This window comes from Triplophysa rosa, linkage group LG21, assembly GCF_024868665.1.
Source record: "Triplophysa rosa linkage group LG21, Trosa_1v2, whole genome shotgun sequence".
Classification (NCBI taxonomy): domain Eukaryota; kingdom Metazoa; phylum Chordata; class Actinopteri; order Cypriniformes; family Nemacheilidae; genus Triplophysa; species Triplophysa rosa.
In genome coordinates, this window is record NC_079910.1 from 10,986,097 (window position 1) to 11,008,492 (window position 22,396).

At 37.7% G+C, this 22,396-nt stretch overlaps 1 protein-coding gene across 2 annotated transcripts in view; it reads left to right on the plus strand.

Moving 5' to 3' along the window:
• Positions 1-8,615: 8,615 nt before the first annotated feature.
• megf6a (multiple EGF-like-domains 6a) overlaps positions 8,616-22,396 on the plus strand; it is a 31,168-nt gene continuing 17,387 nt past the window's right edge. The window contains exons 1-3 of one of the 2 annotated variants that reach the window (XM_057362955.1): positions 8,616-8,966; positions 17,416-17,538; positions 21,619-21,744. In XM_057362955.1, coding sequence (XP_057218938.1) covers positions 8,807-8,966; positions 17,416-17,538; positions 21,619-21,744 — 409 coding nt within the window. In that variant the 5' untranslated portion in view covers positions 8,616-8,806. The remainder of the gene's footprint in view (positions 8,967-17,415; positions 17,539-21,618; positions 21,745-22,396) is intronic. The other variant, XM_057362954.1, reaches the window with a different exon arrangement.

Genomic DNA, 22,396 nt, shown 5'->3' on the forward strand with positions numbered 1-22,396 from the left:
TTCATTGAGATGAAGGGTAACTCTCAGAAAATTATGAACAGTGTTATTGTTGGATTGGTTAGATGTTTGGAAGGTGGAATAGCACTGATGTTTAGCAGAGATAAACTGGCAAGGCTTTGCTATGGTGCACTCACTTCTCCAGGGTGAGGGTTTCAGCCCAGAAACACACCCAGCATTTCGAACATTTAATCCTAAATTTAATGGGATTTGTCAAATCAGAGCAGGAATATAATGTGGGTCAAGAATAAATAGAATTTTGAATGCTGTGTTTGCCAATATTCATGTTTTTACTGAAACTGAATTATGTTTTTGTTCAGTTCAAGTCAGTTCAGGACACACTATCAACACTGCACAGTAACTTTAAATTACAGGATATTTATTTTACTGGGTTATTTATGGTACTAGCATGTAGGCGTTCGAAAGAATTCCTCCATCTAGACTTTGCATTTTATATGGAATTATTCCCCCTTTAGGTCCGGATGGTCTATGTCACATTATGGAACGTGGTACATATTTTTCTGTTTCCATTTACCTACAATCAGCCAAACACATTTTCCAAATTGAAATGACCCTATAGGTCTTGTGTAATGTAGGAAATTTTTGTTGTTAAATGTCTCTCATTGATTTCAGCAGTATTTCTATAATTCTATACATGAAATAAACCAGAAAGTCTTTATATGCGTCCGACCCTAAATTGTATCCAGCTGTCTCAGGAGTAAGAATGCTTACTTTGTTCATACTGTAAATTTGTATGGCTTTTCATTCTCAAAAGTGGGGAGGTTGGGGTGAAATGGCAGAGCAGCTTTTACACACTAACCTTCCAGTTTTGCTTACTGGAAAGGCTTCATTCCCACAACAGTTTGGATTTTCCACTGCTGGACAGTTTACACCTCTCACTGGCCCTGCTGCTCAGCAGCCGCTGCTGTATTGTATTACTCTATGTCTTTCTACATTCTATTCATGGCTTTTATTGTGGAACTAGTTTGAACTCTCTGTCTCTTGCAGATGTGAATGAATGTGAACAAGTTAATGAAGAATGTGTGGGTCTTTGTTCTAACACTTTTGGCAGCTTCTCTGGCATGTTTCCCCTCTAACTTCAATAGCATTAACACTTTAGAGTTAGAGAACGTCACAGGAGTGCTATGAAAATAACATTGGGAGTTTGCTCTGAAGTGGCAACTCCAAACGCAGTTTAGACAATGCCCGTGATCTCGCAGATGTTTCTGATTACGTGTTTGGATCTGTTAATTATTTTGTTATCATAGAGCAGAGTTTGGGTTTGTGTGCGTGCTGACAGTTATTACTTTATACAAAAGTTGTTTAATATATTTACATGTCAGGACATTCAGTAAAAATATTGTTGTTGATACTTTTACTACACAGCTGAAGCACATTATACATCTGGAAGCAGTTTTTTTTAGTGTGGAAACACATTTGTGTCCAAAGCAAAACTCCTTGGAAACAATCAAGTTCATCTTTAATCTTCATATTTGTTGATACACGGGAGTAGGCTATAGTTTTTTTAAGCATGATATAAAAATGTTATATTCCCACAGATTTGTCTAGTATAATAGGAAGAAATAAAAAATGAAGAAATCCAGAATTGAAAACCTATTCAAGACAAAAGATTTTGAATAGAAAAAATGAATTATGGAGCAAATGTAAAGCTATTTTTCCTCAGGAAAATTAGAGCTGTTTTCTATGCACACATGCACAATGCAACTTCCCCTACACTCTGTTATCATCTTATATCTGAGATGTTGGGGGTTTGTACAATACCGGTCACAAAGTAGATGCATTAAATATTTAAGAGCAATTTGTCGCTGTCCTCCCGAAACCTGTGATGTCCAAATTCACAGCTTTTTAGGAGAACACTGTACTTTTTAAATGATTAAATACTGTGTTGTCAAAGTTGACAAGCACTTTTTAATACTTTTTATTGGTTAGATATTTGCAAAACCCAGTGACAAACATAAAGAGTGACCAATAATAATGATTAATGCCAAAAAATGAAGATAAGAGGTTTCAGAAGGACAGCAGACTTATACCTGTTTGGAACACACTTTGCAAAAGAATACAATAAAAATCACCATATCTTTCTCTTTGTCTGGGACAACTCCTAATTTGTCGCCCCTTCTCGAAGTGCCATTTAAAAGCATTCGATTTGGATTCCATAGGGCACATTAAATCTCACATTAAATCGTTCATATTGACAGTATGCTGATCTACTCCATCTACTGCCTGTGAGTGAATGTGCTATTCATATAGGTCAATAAGTATTGAGAACAGACCTTTCTCCTGAATTTCACATTTGATGTAATAGGCCTTTAAGTCAATAGCGTGTCTGTTGGATAACCTCTAGCATTACTAATAAGCACACAGAAGTTCACGCAGACACTCCCTGTTCCATTAGCTCTGCCTAGAAGTTACTTAGGTGTGGTCTGTGAGCTCTGGATAATGTCCTAAACCTGAAGTGTCTGTCATTAGATAGGAAGGGTTCGGCTTTGTAATGACACTCATTGAACTAGGACATCAAAAGATGCTTTGACTGCTAACACCTCTACTTAGCCAAAGTAAATTTCCTGTTTAAGTACTGGGTCAGACACGTAGTCCATGAACGCATATAGCTCGCTGATATATCTGTTTTTGCCCAGATCTTCATTCAATGTAGCCGTTCCTCTGCTCAGTCTTTTAATAAATTGTGGTTTTCCATTGCTTTTCTTCAGGACCTAGATTTAATTGGATTTAAGTGGCAACCAAACACAGTGCCAATATTGTTTCTTGTGTAAAATTGAATAAAATGTATTTTTAAAAGAGTTGCATAGGACCAAGGACAGGCAAAACTATTAATTGGTTGCCAATTTGAAATGCCTTTTAAATTTCAATAGTTTCAGGCACTTACAGTGAGTAATTTACTGCACGAAACACATTGTGGTCAGCACAAACCATATTTATTATCATTGCATGCAAACTAAAGTAAATGCAAAATGCATGTGAACCACTGAGACATTTCTCAAAAATGTCCTCTTGTGTTCCATGTAAGAAAGAAAGTCATACAGGTTTGGAATGACATGAAGGTGAATAAATGATTAGAGAAACGTCGATCACTCAGATAATATTTCCCTCCACAAAGGTATGCTGGATAAATAAAGGTTATAAAAGCAGTTTCACAAAGACTTTCCAAAGTGAATGAATACTTCTGAAAGCCAATGTTCATTTGTTCATGGAATGGTTTATCACGTATTGAGAGCATGTTCATACACATCTGCATTGGTAAAGGAGCAATCCAAAACTACCCCTGCCCACAGCTGACATTCATAAAGTCCATTAATTAGTCCTGACTTTGAGATGTTCATAAATGGGGGTTATAGATGGTATAATAAATCAAGATATTTCCTTAGGTTTGTATTAGCAGTTGGCATCACCAGGCTTAAAGGAAACGTGGTTTGTCTCCTCATTTATCAAGGGCTCAGTTGGCAGTGCACTACTCCATTATACAGACACTTATTGGATACTAGAACATTTTTTCTTGGATACAATGCTCTGTTTACTGCCATATGCTGATCCATTCTGCTATGAGCAGCCACAAATCTTCAGTGTACATACTTATCAAAGTATGGTTGCAAAGCATATCTAGCTTAAAAAAAGAAATTGGCTTATAAAGATGAGCTAAATATCCAGCAACCTGAGATGGGTTTATTGTGTGTGTGAGGTTCGCTGTGAGAGCAGTGCTGTTGGCCAGAGGTCGGTGTCATAAATGTGAGGAACATTTTTTCCTCTGAAATCTCCCTAGAGGTCACTGATCCATGGAAAACACAGAAGGGATTCTGGAATGCTTCCAGCACTAGAAGCTGCAAGGTTTGCATTTTGAGTGCTGAATTTAACCAGATTACTGACTAAAGTGAAGCCAGTGTCTTTACGATACATAAGTGTTTTTACACCAACTTTAAGTGAGTTTATGGGCGTGATTACATTCAATGAAACTGTTTAAAAATCATTTATTTCATTCTACATCGCCAGCGGCACAAAAATCACACAACCTTAAGTTATGCAAGAAAAGCGCAACAATACATCAATTAGATATGTGAAATGTGAGCTTGTAGACCAAACTGTGTGATAATTATAACAGTTATGATCATTACATAATAATTATATTTTGTTCAAAACCACAAGAATTGGATGTGGTCCTGCCCTTGCAGTGTAGATAAATAACCTAATTTTTCTTAATAGTAAAATGAATTATAATGAGGGGAATATGTTCATTCTTCGAAAACTGACAAAGATCAGTTTCAGCATGTCAGCGAAAGGCCCACTGTTGCTATTGTTGCATTTCAATGTACTGTAATCCGGCATCAAGGGAAGCGTGCAGGGATGTGTGTAACTGTATGAATTATAGCTGTGTATTTTCCGTGGATCACCGACAACCTGGCCCATCACTAGAGCTAAACAGTAATGCTCTAAATATTTAGCTGAACTGAAACTGGCAATATGTGGGACACCCCATCCAAATACAGCAGCTATGATGGATTATATAAAAACAGCTCGCTCTTTACTTCCCTAACAGCTTAACTTCAACATCTGAGACATCTATCCCAATGATTTATGTTCGATTATTAAGGGGATAGTTGGAATAGCATCACAGACACATGGGTCAGTTTAACTTAATTTATTGACTCAATGACGATTAAAAAAATAAATGTCCTGTACATTGGGACTGTTGTGTTGAGGCCTTAAGAAATGCAGTCACAATTACAATTTTCAAGTTTCATCATATATTTGGCTCATAATTCCTTTTTGTAGCATAAAGGATTCCTGAAGACACTTTGAGTTTTGGGATACTCCTGTAAAAACAGTTCTGCTCCACATGAAACATTTGTAACCGCAGTGACCATTCAACTCCTGCAGATTTGAAGCAGTGTCCTGTATAGTATCAGCTCTCTGATTTTACTGGATCCTGATCTTTAATGTTTTACGGCAGGCCAAGCACATGTGGCATGTGGACGCTTTGAGATTAGATCTGTGGAAGAGAATCAAGACCGATGCACTCTCACTCTCCCAGTCTCAAACAGGGCTTGTATGTAATGTAGACTGTAATGTAACTGATTTTATGCTCACCAGTTTGTCAAATTAAAATAAACAAGCAGGTGCATTTCATAAATGTTTTATACATATGGCAAGATTGAAACAAGGCTACCTTTGATGATTTTACAATCTGAGTACAACTTTGTGGATAATGGATTTTACAGATGTTTCCTGGTCTCGTTGAACACCATTTACATTTAGTGTTGCCAGAACTTGCTAGAAAAACAAGCGACCAGGCTTGACAGTGCAAACCTGACAAAAGCAACTTGCCTCACCAACGGTGCTTGAAGTGGGCCGGTACGCTGTTTTAATAGCGTACCTATACTTTTTCTTGCCTACCTGCACTTCTCACATGTTGTAGGTACTTTGCCACTCCGAATCAAAGCGTCATTGTATGGGTGATTAATAATGATAAAATCACACTACAGATTTGGAATTTTCCACCTCAAAACCAGAAATAAATGTTTGGAAGGGCACTCGAAGTCGGACATGGGACCTCTGAACTCTGAGATCAATCAACAATGGACTCAGGGAGACGTGTCATTTTAAATCACGCCCAAGATGCTTCCAGTGAGATTAGCGTGGAGAAGAGCATGTGAGCTATGGAAAGCCATGAGGGTCAAAAACGCGCACATTTTAACACGTCAACAACGTGTTGAGAACGCGTTGTTTGCGCGTATAATGCGCGTTGTTTGCGTGTGAAAAATTGACGCGTATTTGACACGTAAACAACACGTATTCTACACGCAAACAACGCGTATTCAATGCGACCCTCGTGGCTTTCCATAGTATGCGAATTGGCTCGAGAGCGTAGCGGAATACGCTCAGTCACTTGCTAAACCCTCTTGGTGATTGCTTTTTGCTGCTAAATTACTGTCCCATGTACACCGCATGAGCCTGAAGCCTGAATAATTGCACAACGGCAAAGGCATGTTCGTCAACTACAAATGCCTCGTCTATTTGCTGAGGTGTGCATTCGACCAGAGGTTTGATACAGGCTCATTTCAGTTAAAAAACATTATAAAATGTTTATTTATTTTTTTTAAGAAGACATTGCAGTCACTTACCCAATGTCACAGTTGCTTTTCTGAATAAAACATGAATAACCCTCCATGTCATATATGCGGCCGAAGTCGACAAATGTGATCTACGGAGGACGCAGCCTTTGAAGACGCAGCTACTTTGTCCAAGTTTCTAAAAGTACATTCTAAAATGCTGTAACGATTTTGACGTTTTAAGACCGCATTTCCCCTTATTTTGGTCTATTTTTCTTTAGAACCTGTTTCTTTTATTAACGCCAGTAATAATAAAGGTGTTCATATAGTGCATTTCATCTTTTGTGCATTTGTTTTGAATGTTGCACTATGGCAGCTATATGTTCACAGAAATAAAGTAACGAAAATCAATAATATTCTTTATCATTAACAGTTATTATACAGTTATTTTAGGCACTCTTTAAATAAAAAGTGACAAAAAATATAGGCTGTAATGTCACAGAATGTCGGTCTGAAACATAACTGCTCTTTATCAGCTTACTACTTAAACTGAGACATTTATTCAAGAAGTTTATTAAACTGAAAACAATTAGGCTTAGGTTTACCCGTGAGCGTAACGTGAGCGGAGTGACTGAGCAAAGCGAATTGTCATAGAGCGAAATATTAACATCTAGACTGAATATCCGCTTCACTCACATGCTCTGGCGCGGACAGAGATACTCTTATTATAGGGAGATGGAAGGGTCTGTAATGCTTCCAGTTGGAGAAAGTGTAACGGCTAACAACTCGGTGACATCCCTTAAAAAAGCTAGCCTCTGGTCTCAGAGATTTCAGAGATGCAAACTACTTATCTTTTGTGAATTCTGCTCTTTTAAATAAAAAGTGGTTTGTCACCAGTGTTGGGTAAGTTACTGTACAAATTACTCTCTCCAAAAAGTATTTAGTTACTTATTACTAATTACTTTCTATATCCTACATCAAGCTTGATTAGTTAAGTGATTGAAGGATAGACATGAAACGGCTCTTTTATTTCATTCAAATAAATAATATTAAACTACATAAAGTACTCTTATTAACTCACCAAAGTATTACAAATGTGAGAATTATACATTAAAGCACGGATTTTAAAGTTAGACTTTGAATTTAGTTTAATTACATTAGAAGTAACTGTAATTAAATTACAGAAAAATAAGAGTAATCCCATACTTTACTTTTTCAAGGGGAAAGTAATTAAATTACAGTAACTAATTACTTAGTAATTAGTTACACCCAACACTGTTTGTCACATAATGTAATGTGTTTTCTACTCGACTAAAAACATAACATATAAGTTTATAGCACGTAAGGCATAAGATATGACTGTGTGTATGATGGATTTAATTAACAGACGAATTCCATAGACTGCAAAAATATTATCACAGGTAATGAAATGACTATTGTTTGGTCAAATTTGCCATATATTTTGGTCCATGTTTTGTGTTTGCATGGGTTTTGAGTTGGACATCATCCAATACAGGGCACTCTAGTGCATCATCCTATACCAGTATATACCATCCATCACCAGTGGTTCTCAACAGGGGGGCCGTGGCCCACAAGGGTTCTCAGCTGTCTTCAAAGTGGGCCTCAAGATGACTAGTCTTTTAAAATGATACAAAATAAGCATTGAAATACATAAAAATGTAGGCATTTTTATAATGAATAAATGTTTTATTGGGTACAAAATTGCTATACTCAAGTGAAAAATAAAATGGATTAGTTAAAATGTGTGTATGAAAAGTTCAAATCTTGCTTTCATTGCCTAAAAGTAATAAAAACACAAAGAAATTGTGAAAACGTATCCAGTTGCACCTTTTAAACTTCTCTCAACCTTCATATCTTCTGAGGAAAAAACATATGTAGCATGCCTTTCCTCTCAGTTTAAACTGTATCTGGGGGGTTGTTTGCACATTTGTACATGTCCTTGGCATTTTGGATAGGTTCCTGTGTGGTTAGGATGCTGTGGTATGATCTCATCTTGTACTGTATGCAAATATGCCAGCCACGCTTGGACTGGTCAGCCTCAAAAATCTTCCTTTCCATTACTTGTGTTAAAGTTTGTCAGAAAATTATTTTTCCATGTCATGCTGGACATGTCAAAGCTCAGTTTTTTTGCGACTCGTTCAGATACTGCATCTGCTCAACCTCTCAAGTGTAACACAGAGTTTTGAAGATCAATAAGGCTATAACCCCATAAATCTCAGGACTTGTGACGGATGAGGCTATGAGAATTCAAGTCTTTTATCTTTTTAATAAAGTGATCTCATGACAGCTGTGTGGGACCAGAATATGCATTTGAAATTCAGAAGATCACTGCTCATTATATGTGGTAGTTCAGATGAGCTTCAGTACCTAAGGGAGGAGGTGGGAGGAGCCTGGAGAGACAGGGGGTGGGTCTGCAGAGGCCTGAAGAGTCGGTGGGGACACATAACAGGAGGTACAGAGCTACGAGAAACTACATGTCTGTCAATGCAGAGAGAGAGAGAGAGAGAGAGAGAGAGAGAGAGAGAGAGAGAGAGAGAGAGAGAGAGAAAGAGAAGCCAGGAAACAGCTTATAAGTAGCAAACTCATTCCTCAGGAACAGTTGTTCTCTCTTCTGTTGCATAATGGCTAGACTGATGTGTTTGTCTTGTGTGGGTTGTGTTGGTCTTTCTGGTTGAGTTGAGTTCTCAATAACACAGTGAGCTTTGACAATGTTGTCAGATCGGAAGAAGTTAGCTTTCTTATTTACCTTCTGGTCTCAACTGGTCCTGAGTTTGGGCGCTGGGAATTCACGTCACAGATATTATCAACGAAACTGCTACACCTGCTTCAATGGATATCATGGATACAACACGGGACACCTGGGCCCAGGTGAGTGCAATTCCATTTAGTTAGTTTTTGATTTAGCTGTTTGAACTGGAATGTGGTGGATCGCATTACTTTAATGACAGTGTCAGACTGGATCAGATCTTTGGTAATGCCTTGGCTTTGGCGAATAAGGGAGCTTTATTCAGCACTATTAATTCACCGTGAAGGACTGGAAAAGACAATGCCATCGGTCCACTGGGAACAGATGTCAGATTTGTAATAGACCAGCAAAACAAATAATTCAGTGGTGTTTGCCAAATATTTTAGACGATTTCTGTTTTGTCTCCACTTTAAGAGACCTAAAATTGTATGTAATATTGAAATGTTTTTCTAACTGAATGTTAAAATAAGTAGGCTGTGTTTTAAGTGACACAGACCTGACTGTCTAAAGCACTGGTTGAAATTATAGACAGTCATTAGCTCTAAATTAATAAAGAACTAGCATTAAAGCAGCAGGTGAACACTTCATGTCAATTAACTTTCTGTAAATGTGCCGACTTGTCTTTTGACAGTCTCATGGAATTCCTTCAGTGAAAATTTTCTGGCGTATGTAGCTACAGTATAACTATTATAATCCTAAAATCTTTCTCTCTCATTATGAAAGACAAAACTGCTTGTGTTTTGACTGCACTGTAAGTGTACACTTTTAAGTGAGCAGTGCAAGTATGATACCTAAGGGATTCTTTGGGCTGCTTAACAACAAGTCTGTAATGATTTGCTTTGGTCAAGAACACAGAGTATTACAGAACGTATTTCAGAGTATTTAGATATCTCAGCTCAATGCTGGATTAAAGAGAAATGTGTGTTGAAATAAATTGAATCTGTTACATAATCAGTCAACTATGCATATTTTGCTCTTTGTTTATGCAGTTTGGAATGGCATTGATATGCCTTTCAACAATGTGGGCGACAGACTTTGATTTTGGCACTACAGAAGCACACATGTTTAAGTCTGCTAAGCATGCTTGACAATCTTCACACAAGCTTGTGATCTAAATAATACGAGTAGTAGTACAAGATTAAAGAGTAACAATTGCTTTCCAGCTTCTGTGGATGATATCAAGCCAGATCTTTTCTAAACTCCTAAGCAAAAGCTGGTGATCTCCATCCAGTGTTTCATTTGAAATAGAGGTTATCGTGATAAGAAGCAGTTGTTTTTCTAACCTGAGGACCTGAGGGGTTCAAGCTCACATGGGTCATTGATTTTACCTTCCGATTCAATTGCTAAAGGTACACTTCACATAACTGGGGATCTTTGAGGGCCAAGCAACCTTACCTTGGCTGAAGTGGGCAAAATGTGGATTTCCTTATTACCTCGCTTATAGACTATCCTCAGTGGTGATGCATGTCAGCACAAAATTAATTGGTTGATCGATTTTTTTCCTGAATTCTGCTTGATTAATTGCAGGAAAAACTGCAGAACGCAATTGTGGAGACCCACGGGCTGCTGCTGGCTCCACAGCTGAGCTCTCCGGTGAATTCCTGCATTTCAAGTCTCGTTTGAAATCTAGCTGTTTATTTACACCCTGATGCTGTGAATGGGCCACAGTTCTTCCTCTCTCTGTGCTTTGTTGTTGTGTACAGCACTTTTGTAATTGAGGTTCCTTCCGGCTATTCTGGACAGGTGGTTTCTATTACCTACACAACAACTGATCATCTCACACCGTGGTGTTTTTGGCTGTTCTGACTTCACTATCATTCCATGCTGTGATGACTCTAAAGTGCACTTGAGTGATGCACACTAAAGTCAAACTTTGGATGAAACAGAGGCTTGTGGTTTTGGAAAATTATTTATTTTTAAACAGGTTCTTCAATACTAAAATCATATACCATTGAATGAGCTGATGTTGCTGTGGCAGTGATGGTCAAGCTCAAGGTGCTTAAAAGGTCTTCACAGCGAGGCCATAGAAGAACCATTTTTGGTTCCACAAAGAACCATTCAGTCAAAGGTTCTTTAAAGAACCATCTCTTTCTTAATTTTTTATAATCTGAAGAACCTTTTTTCGCCACAAAGAACCTTTTTTGAAACAGAAAGTTTCTTCAGATGTTAAAAGGTTCTTTATGGAACCAAAAAGTTCTTCTATGCCCTTTTGAAGCACCTTTTCTTTCAAGAGTGTAATGTTTTGTTTGCAAAATGCTTATTTTAACATTTAAATGACACACTCCATCTTACGAATCTGTCTTATCTTAATGAAGGCCTGTTACTGCTTTGTCAGTTTATAGTGTTGTTTATATCACAGCATTGTTCCTTATGTCAGATGACTTGTTTGTTCTTCTAGTGAGATCCAATGTGGATTTCATCTAGCTGTTTGTGAGTACATTCCATCTGGCGTAATCCGGCAACAGAAGTGTTTCCTGTCTTGTGCAATTATTATGAATTTAAGTGCATGTTAAATACTTTTTGTCTAAACCAGATTTGTTTTACAGTATACTGGCATGTAAATAGTTTTGAACGAAGTGGATATTGAATGCAACTGTCACGATTCAGTCTGTTTGCCCTGTTAGTTTGGACTTTTAGTTTGTATTGTAATTATGGTTCCTGTTTTATGTTGTATTCTTTTGTAGTTCTTTTGTTCATTGGTTCTTGTTAATTGTTTCTCCCAAGTGTGTCTAGTTATCGTGTTTAGTTTTCAGTGTATTTAAACCCCATTATGTTCTTTGTCTAGTGTGAGCCGTTGAATGTTTGGTCTTGTTCCCAGTATTTTTTGCTCAGTGTTCTTTTATTATTACTTTGTCTTTTTGTTAAATAAATCTTCTGCACGTGGATCCCCTGCCTTTGGTTACAGAACGACTCACCAAAACATGGATCCAGCAGTATGGCACCCGGCAATGCGTCTTCTCATGCTCCGCCAGGGCTCCTGCTCCCTTGAGGATCACACCCAGGACTTATTAGATCTTGTTCCAGATACCCACTATGGCTTTACCCAGATAAGTCTCTGATTGTTTTTTATCGCGCCAGTCTAAATGAACCATCAGATCAGAACTTTCTCAGTATAATCCTCAAGGGAGATTTGCAGACTTTGTAGAGCTGGCCCTGGTGTTGAGCGGGTCCTCCTTCACTGTGGGGGAGGCGGAGGAGGACGACCCCCCTAAACATTGGCAAAAAATGACAACACATTTGCAAATTTTATAAAGACATTACACACTACTCTCGATTCTGTCCTTGTCATGAGTTTCTAGTTCTGTGGACAGAGTCGTGACAGTACCATGTCTTTTGTGCTTGTTTTGTTAGACACATGGCCATTGTGGTCACTTTGTGCCATGTGTTTCTCCTGTCGCGTCCCTTGTCCCCGCCCTCTTGTTTCCCGGTAATTCTCCCCATTAGTGTATTATTCCCGTCACCTGCTGTCACCTTCCCCATGTAATTATCCCTCGTTAGTGTTCCCCTTTATTAAGCCCAAGTTCCCTCTGTCCTGTGCCTGTTCGTTTTGTCGACCTTGTTACTTCGTGTCCGTATGCAATATTCCACAGCTGAGTTCCCTAGTCCTGTCCTGCCTGCCGTGTTGTTTGGTTGAAGTTATTTTGTACTCCTTCTGTTTTGCCCCCTTGTGGGAACTGTTTTGTTAAGTCTTATTTCAGTTAGTTTTTGCTCCCCATTGTGGGTTTTTGTTTATGTTTAAAGAAATAAAAGTTTTCTATTAACCCTTGTTGTTTGCGCCTGGGTTCTGTTTGTGATTCGTGACAGACTACAAAAAACAAATGTTTGTTGATTAGATAAGAGATACAATTGTAGTCATTCTACACTTTCTTTCCTGTAAGTTTATGCATTTCTTTGTATATTCAAATAAAATCTGTTCCCTGATTTGCCGTGGTTTGCCCTAAAAAATATTTTGTCCTATAAAGTTTTTGTCAATTTTGTCCCATATACCTCATATGTTGGTTTAATCTAACCCGAGGGAGCATTGAAAGCAAACATTGCACAAATATTCCCCTGTCTCTTTTGGACATTATTGTATAAATAATTTTTGGAATAGAATACAACGATTATTAAAACTAGATTTCTCTTGGTGCCCTCTGGAAAAAAACAGATGTGTGTCTCTGTCAACTGTCTTTGCTTGACATCATAGAGTAAGCTTTATAAATCTTCAGCATATCATAATGGCCATAAGCGCACATCTTAATCTACTCCCGGCCTGTTGTTTCACATAATCGGACTCTTTATCAAACAGAAGTGCTCAGGGTTAACTGGTCTAGTTAAATATCTGGTTTTAAATACTCTCTTCAGACGGCTCATTGTAATCAGAAGATCCATTGCGGTCAATTGGACCATCAACATTCTGGTGTATTTGTATTAGATACTGTAGATCCCACTTCACAACCTGTGATTGGCAGAACATTAATACAGTATGTGGTATTCAAGTCATAGTGCTGAACCTCTTAAAGGACTCATTAAATGAGCACTTTCAGCAAGTTGATATGATTTATTAGGGTCTTCATGAAATGTCTGGAACAGATTTTGCTTGAAAACACTCAGTGGCTGTGTAAACAAAACCCTTTTTGCCTCGTCAAAAACAGCTATGCTCACAGCAACCCGTTTTGGTGCATGTCTCTTTAAATGATAATTAGTTACAGCACAGCACACCCCCCGTTACACACACAACGTGAGAGCATAACTAGTATGCTGTGACAGATTTTTCAGCCTAAGGACGAATGATTTGAGATGTTTAAAACGAAACTAACCGCAGTGTTCGCCCCTGTTCATTAGCAAAACAAACAGCTTGCCGCAGCTGAACATATTAACACACATAACGTATTTTAGATTTTTTTTAGATTTAGATTCAATTTATTGTCATTGCACATGTACGAAGGTACAAGGCAACGAAATGTGACCTCTGCATTTAACCCATCCAGAGAGTAGTGAACACACGTACCCCCGGAGCAGTGGGCAGCTATCACTGCAGCGCCCGGGGAGCAAGTAGGGGTAAGGTGCCTTGCTCAAGGGCACCTCAGTTGTTACCCGTCGGCCCTGGGAATCGAACCAGCAACCTTCTGGTCACGAGTCCGACTCTCTAACCATTAGGCCACAACTGCCCCCCTGTATGTATTAATATACATACAGCTAAACTCCATGTGCCCATTTGCCAAATAACATATAAATATAGAGTAAGTTTAACACTGGCTTTGAATGTTCTATTTAGCCTGTGACTGACTTAGCTCCATTCGCTATCATATGCTAACGTTATCCTCCTATATATGGTACATGATAAATATTATTTACATCTGCAGCTTTGTCTCGTTCAGTTGGTCTCGATCCCTCTTGAGGAATAACTTTGAAGCTAATCCTGCTTGTACTGTCCCAGGTTGATAAAGCACTCCGGCTTGAAGTGATTCGCGCAAACAAGCAGGTTTTTACTTATCGTTTCTGATGGATTTCCACTAAAAATAAAATAAATCCACTCCTGTCTCTTTCGAGGTTAAGACTCTGTGCAGCGACTACATTGCATGTTGTCCACAAACTTTAGCCATGGCGTCACGTACACTGCTGTCGCTTGTGAAAACAACAATGGCGGCAACGCCGTGGGTGGAATTGTGTGGATTAAGGGGCGATAATATTATAATAAGAGCCTGCGTCTACGTCACATCAGGAGCGAAATCTGAACAGCTCGATTTGTCATATGCTTGCAGAGAAAGGCTTACCAAAACAAAGTTACTGGGATCTTGTTTTTCATGTTTTCTGGGTTGCTAGATGCACCGGGGACCCGATTATAGCACTTAAACACAGAAAAATTTTGACTTTCATCCAGTGGGTCCTTTAAGAGAATTAATTTACATGGGCCAATGATAAATGGCTTACCAAAATAAAATACACCCTGCTTACATGAACGTCAATAATAGTTGCCTATTAAACATTTACAGCAAATTGCTTTAGACTCTGAGCTATTTATTGCGTAAATTAATTCAATTTTGTTTGAACAATTTGTTGTCGTATTTTTGTTGGCTAACCCGGAAGTAAGCGCCGCGCTGGTTCCCTCGACCGAAAGCCTATGCATTTTTCCCATAGACTTTTGGAAGATGTAAAAAATAAGCTCTGTGATTAACAAAGTTTAATAATGTTTACACATTTTGTCTATCAAGTTATTCTTTACAAATTAACACCACATTTGTTTCTTATGAAGCCAAAATACTAACACGATGCTACAAACAGACTACACTTAAGGTCGCTCGATATCAACGTCATCACCATCAAGCCTCCGACAACTCTTTCAAACTTTATTAAAAATGTGTTACCTGGTAAGTAATTACTCCGTGAATGAATCCGCATATACGTTTTAAGAGATTTGTGCAATGTTGCATTATTTGTGAGCTTTATATGCGCGATGACGTCTAACGCCCCCACCAAAGGAAGTAGTCACTTTTAGCAACTTGTTAGCAACCGCCGGTTTTAAGACACAATAAGGATTTAATAAATCCCAAGCGGGTTATAATTGGTGTGTTTTATGTCATAGAATAAAACGTGAAAATATTTAGAGGTTTTGTTTACCACAGACCTTATTTCGGGCGATTTACCAAAAACCCATTAAAAAACCCATAGACTTCGGAGCGATGGAACCGGAACTCCTAAAATGTTAACTCCCTTCTGGGTTTTGCATACAAAATTATGTCATCTCGGAGCCTCCCTATAGTTGGTCGAATGTGAACTGTTCATTTGTAATAGTTTGTTTTTCAGACCTTTTTTCACATTAACATTATATTTAAATGATTGTCCTTTCCATTTCTATTTTTCCATTTTTGCGTTGCATCCAAAAGCTAAAAGTCTTTCTGGCTCTAAAACAACTGTATTTTAATAAATGTGTATCATTTGTACTGGTAATTACTCTTGCCTACAGAATATTGGCCATAGTTGTTATATGCTTTAAGATGCGGAAATAACCCTTTATAGAGCTACATTAATTTGTTCCAAAAATAAGGCAATCATCATTCAAGATATAGGTAAAAAAGTTTGATATAAATAATACAGAAGCACACTCTTCAAATGCCGCTTGGTCAAATATTTACTTTAAAATAATCTTTCTTGGAAAAGACATTGGAAACTATAGGATAAGCATGCTCTATGAAGGGAGTAGTCTATATTGATTATTATAAATTACTTTCATGTACTATTCTTCATATTAGTGATTCCAAACATCAGCCACATAAGAAGAGGATTTGGTCTTGAAACCGATATTACATTTAAATCTTCTCCCTTAATCAATTCCATATGAATGCATGCGAGTTCATAATGACCAGCTATTTCTCTTCATATAATATCACTTTAATACTTCACCCCCTTCTGGTGCATGAGTTATAACCCAGAGCACAGTGCACATAACTCACTGTCTGACACAGTCCCCAGCTGAACACTGCTGCTATTACTGTCTGTCACACAGCAGGACTTCATAGGCCTAGAACAGATCTGAACTCTCTCAGACCGTCACTGCACCTGTACTTCTCATTTTACATATGTGCCACTCTTAAAACTCATCATTAGAAACTCTATAAATTTGATTCACTTGTTTCATGTATTTGTGCTTTTTTCAACATTTACCAATATTAATATAACTATAACCCCCTTTACGGTATTTTCAAAATCACATAAAGCTATGTGAATGCTTTATACACACACACTGTACAGTACATTATTGAAAGAAATAAAGAAATGAGTTTTAAACTGTCAAAATGTATCATCTCAGTTGCTGACTTTTACCTGACCTTCCTTTTGTGGAAACAACTCTATTCCTGAAGTTACATTAAAGAGAAAATGAACATACATCATTTATTCACCCTCATGTCATTCCAACCCTGTATGACTTTCTTTCTTCTGCAGAACACAAAAGAAGATATTTTGAAGAATGTTGGCAACCAAACAACACTGGCCCCATTTGACTTTCACTGTACGGACACAAAACTACTGAGACATTTCTCAAAATATCTTCTTTTGTGCTCCACAGAAGAAAGAAAGTCATACAGGTTTTCAATTACATGATGCTAAAATCTGTTTCAGCGCTGTGTAGGCAACAGTACTTTAAAGGTCAGGCTGACGGCAACACTCTTGGAAGGTCACACTAGACACAACACAAAGAGGTTATTCACAAAGAGAGCTAAAGTAAGTGCTGATTGCTTATTTTCACTCTGGTGATGCATCAACCACATACGTGCACTTTAAGGTGCCAATAGATTCCTAAAAGCATGCTGACTACTGAGTCAGCGAATGAACCATGTCTCGTAGCTGTGCTGACTGTTTACTTTGGAAGTCACTAAAGACCTCAATTATGAAGAATCTGTAAAGCGACTAAGCTGTTTTGTGTCTGCTCTAGAGTACAGTAGATGAATTAAATTAGATTGTCCAAACAGCAGAAGGGAAATGACTTACAGTATGTTGTGTTTGCTTAAAGTTAGGTAAAGTTTTGGAAGACTGTGTAAGAACCCAACCACGTTCCAAAGTCTGGTCTTGTGTCTTCTGTTTTCTCTTTAGATATTGATGAGTGCCAGGTACACAACGGAGGCTGCCAGCATAGGTGCGTGGACACCAGAGAGTCCTACTACTGCAGGTGCAACCCAGGGTTCCGTCTTCACGTTGATGGACGCACCTGCCTAGGTGAGTCATTCGGAGGTCATGAGAGGTCAGTGACAGCGTTGACGGACTGGATTGCCTCCAAGGGTGTAGAGGCTGTAATCATCACAACCTTAGAAAAGTTTGCTTTCACAGAATGGGGTTCTCTTCAAAGCAAGCAGCTCTGGGAATCAAAGAGCCCCTTGTTTTCAGTCGTGGAATTTTCGCTATAGTATTCTACTGTACAGGCCTTGTCATGGTGAGTTTGTGATGGACTTTTGAGATAGACCAATGTCTCTGTCCATTGGACTCAGTTTTCGCTTGCCAGGCCCTGTTAACTGATAAACTATCACAATCATCTATTCAAATGTGAATGTGATGTAGAAGGTGTCAGATGAAACCCAGCAATTGTCTTTTGTGAAAATAAAGAATTATTTTTTTTACAGCTGTGGTCATCTCTAAACGTTTGATGTTGTATTTTCACTTTTTTTACAAGCTCTTCAAGCTCTACCAAGAGCATTTCATCGCTGTTCTCTCGAAACGTCGGATGTCCGAATTTGCTGTTTTTCAGGAAATGGAAAAAAACACTGTACCTAAATGATTAAATACTTTTTAATACTTTACTTACTTTACTTTACTTATGGCAATAAAATCACAAAATATGGAGATACAAGGTTTCAGAAGGATAGCAGCGATATGTGAGACACCTACACTGTAAAAAAAATACCCGTAAAACTTTAATATTCTAGGCAGCTGGGATGCCAATAACATTTTTGTAAAGTAAAATAATGTTATTTTGCACCCAACTTGCCAATTTGCAGTATTTTAATATATATTCTATTTTTTACAGCATTTTATGTGAAATTTCTGTAAAATAAAACAGTAATTTTTTAATTACAGTTTTTTTGCAGTGTTGGATACCACAGAAAATAAACCAGTGTTTGGAAACGCAAGCAAAAACATAAATTGCAAAAAAATGCAAATCTACAAGACTACCATAATATCTAAAAATAATTTCATATGACATTGGATAGCATGCTGCAAATGCTGTAGATAGAGCTGAACTTGTAATAAACATGGAAAATTCCTTTAAATTTCCAACAAATGCTGTTTATATTCTATTAAGAATAGTTGCTTGGGAGTTCCATGTCCTGAAAACCGATCATCTATTTACTTTTCTGAGAATCTAATACATTAGCTGCGCAGTTTAGTGTGTGCTTCAGCTAAATCAGATCTTTACCCTCCCAGAAGTCTATTCAGCCTCCTGGATCATTCTTCAGTGTTTTCCAATACCAAATTAACTCTTCTACAAAACCACAATCGAAACCAAATCTGAGTAGGAAGGAACGTGAAGCTGTACCAGAATAAACCAAAAACAGATGCTAATTGATTAATGATGGGTTCATTCAGGATCTTTTGGTTTTGGTAAAAGTCATTCGAGCTGGTAATCCAGCTGATATCTCATTCCAGAAGCTTATTAAATTGTGACATATGACCAACAGATTTGAAGGTTTTCCTCCCCAAAAAAGCATTATATTAGCATTATCTTTGTCTAGTCTAGAAACACTTTCATCATAATTTGAAACGTAAAGATTTGTCTTCCCAAAAGATACAGTTTCAACAAATCGTCACTATTCTTTGCAGATTTATTTGGCAAGTGTCTGAAGTGACATTTTTAAAGCTGTTTTGGAGAATATGCACACTGTATGCAAGGGTTTCTGAGGACAGACTTCACATTGCGTCTGACTGATACACTGATATGACAGTATGTATATTTAGTCTGCGTACTGATATATAGTCTGCTTTAATATCCAACAGCTATGCAGCCAACGGCTCGACTAGATAAGATTTGTTACGTATGAAGGCATATCCTCCCTGTGACTGTGAGACATTAGCTCTGGTTGACATATAGTAAATCCCCATGTGATGGTCTGTTTACTGTACTCTGTGTTTACCTGGACCTGAACTTTATCTGACCCTGTTTGATGAAAGAGGTGATTGAACGTTCCCAGAAACTCTGTCTAGTTCAGAAAGAGGGCGGAGGAGTCCCATTAAAGGCCTCTGACACTCAATGTCTGGCCCATAGAGATAATGAAAGTGTGTGTTTTAGTCTATAATCTGCTATTTTAGATCAATGCAAGAGATTGTAGAACCTAAAAACCTGACCATCTTTAAAAATGCTGGGTTATTTGAAGCGTTGGGTCAAAAAGGGGCAAACCCAACTGCTGGGTTAAATTAACCCCAAAAATGTTTATATTTGACCCAACAATGAGTTAAAAAACAACAACATAGGTTTACAACCCAACAGTTGGTTATGTACCATTTTGACCCAATGCTGAGTTGAAAATAAACCAGCATTTTTTAGAGTGATCACCACATGTCAAATTCCTTTTTAATGGTGCAGAACAAAGCTATTTGTTGAATATTGTGATTGGTTTCTAGATGGATATCCTCTTTGAAAAACAGAAGATCTATGATGCCAAACATCACAAACCAAACACTTGACGGAGATGAGACGCTATTTGTTTTTCATTTAAACCTTATGTTCGTCTTCCACAAATGGTCTATTTGCAGTGAACTGATTTCAGTCATTGTTCAGTTTTATATATTATTGTGTGGTATTGTTGATGGGGATTATTATTGTGAACAACTTATTGTTGACAGGAACATTCAATAAGTGTTTCACATTTTCTACTGGTATTTACAGTAAATGCTTATAAAGCAGGATAGAATGAAGTCACCAAGTTTCTTGTTGGATAGCTTTTTCATTCACAGTGAAAAAAATTAATCTAAATAAAAAAATAAAGGTACTTAAAAGGTTCTTCACTGCGATGTCATAGAAGAACCATTTTTGGTTCCACAAAGAATCATTCAGTCAAAGATTCTTTAAAGAACCATCTCTTTTGTACACTTTTATGATATGAAGAACCTTTTTTCACCACAAAGAACCTTTTGTGAAACAGAAAGGTTCTTTACAGTACCATTTAGACAAAAAAGGTCATTCTTTGTCATCGTAAAGCACCTTTATTTTTAAGAGTGAGGCTTTGTTAAAGTTTTGTACATTTCAACAACTTTTGAAAAGACTGTAACCACAAGTGATACATTTATGAACCGCAGCTGAGCAAACTAAAAAAAACTAGATGTTACCAGTCATTGGAAAATTCTAAATTGAGCTCTATACTGTGTTGTTGAATTACTTATTGAAATCTTTACATTACAAAATTATTATGTAGACTGATATGTAGTGGATATTAAAACACATCCCTATCATGCCTGCAGTTTTTGTTGATAAAAAACCTGAGTAAATTATATCCGACAACTGTTACAGCTATAAAGCACCCAATGTAGGTTATAAATGTGCTCAGATTGAACCAAGCCAATACCGCATCATGTTAAGAAATTGTATTGACTTGAAATCAAATGAAGCAATTAGCCCTGAATAAACTCAGCTGTGGTAGAAGCTGTGGACTGCTTTTCCTCAGCCGGACTGGGATCTCTGGTTATGACATGAGGAAATAACGTTCTCTAAATATGTTGTGTTTTGGTACAATCCAACGGGTCTCTGTCAGAGAGCTGAAACTTATGAAGAATCTGACCATTTAACACAGCAATGATCTAAAGCACACATTTAAATGAAGCATAAAAACACGTCCTGGAATGGTCTTACTCAGAGGACATGCTTCACTTCTACAGTAGGCTATAACAAATTTGAGAATTAACCCACATCGGGTGTGCACTGGAGGACCTTTCACAATTTGAACTCTTCTGAAAAGAGAAGTGGAATAAAACCGTAAAATCCAGATGTTTTGGGTTGATAGAGTCCAATCCAAACAGAATTACTGATGTAATTTAAGCCAAAGGTGCTACCATGAAATACAATATGAAGTGTGTGCTCTTACGCAAACAAAACAGTTTTAATTATTTTCCTCAGAAATTATACATTTATTTTGTAACTTAATATCTTAGATGTAGATCTTATTAAAGAACAAAACCCCTTTGACAGAATGTGTAGAATTTAATTAAAAGCACTCACTAAAACACTGAATGTAGTTGGCTTTTAGCTTTGGTTTTTAGGAGTGTTTGTCTTTGGCCTTTGGTAATAACGGTCATTTCTTCTGCCTTCAGCTGTCCTCTCATGTGCGGTGAATAATGGAGGATGTGAGCAGGAATGTGTTCAGCTTTCCCCTGTTCACTTCCAGTGTCGCTGTAGACGCGGCTATCAGCTCACCGCTGACGACAAGCGCTGCAGACGTGAGTCCTGCTCTTCTACTCCTTTGGTTGCCCTGAATGCAGATTCAGAAGTGTGTAGTAGACAGTCAGGAACGGATAATGAAATGAGCCAAAAAAGATTCCAGCTGTTGTACTCAAACACTGTAAAATCCTGTTTTATGAACCTTAGAATGAATTTGTATGCTTTTTAATAATGGCAAAATTCAAACAGTAGCACTGTACTTACTAAACATGAGGTTAACTTTAATGATGGGTTAAACTGAGGGTTCCAGTTACAGTAATTCTCTAGATTATAAAACAGACTACAGTTAGTGTGAGGCACTTTGGCATCAATATTTAAAACTGTGCGCTTTGGCCAGTTTCAAACAATGGTTTTCACGGAGTAGTACTTACATTATTCACACAACGGCATCATCATCTTGGCAAACCCACTGTTGGTTCCAGCGTGCCTGCCAAATCACATTCACTTCTGCCTGCCCCACAGATCCAATGTCCTGACACACCAGAGACAATTGCTCCCCTGTGAAGTGTAACCATGTTAGGTGAAGACAAGCAGAAAAGAGAGAAAACGTGTATCCCGCTGCATGTGTAACTAATGTCTTTTAGATGGTGACATGCATCACATTGAAGTGAAGGGTGGAGAGGTGCACTGCAGTTAATGAATAATTGTGTC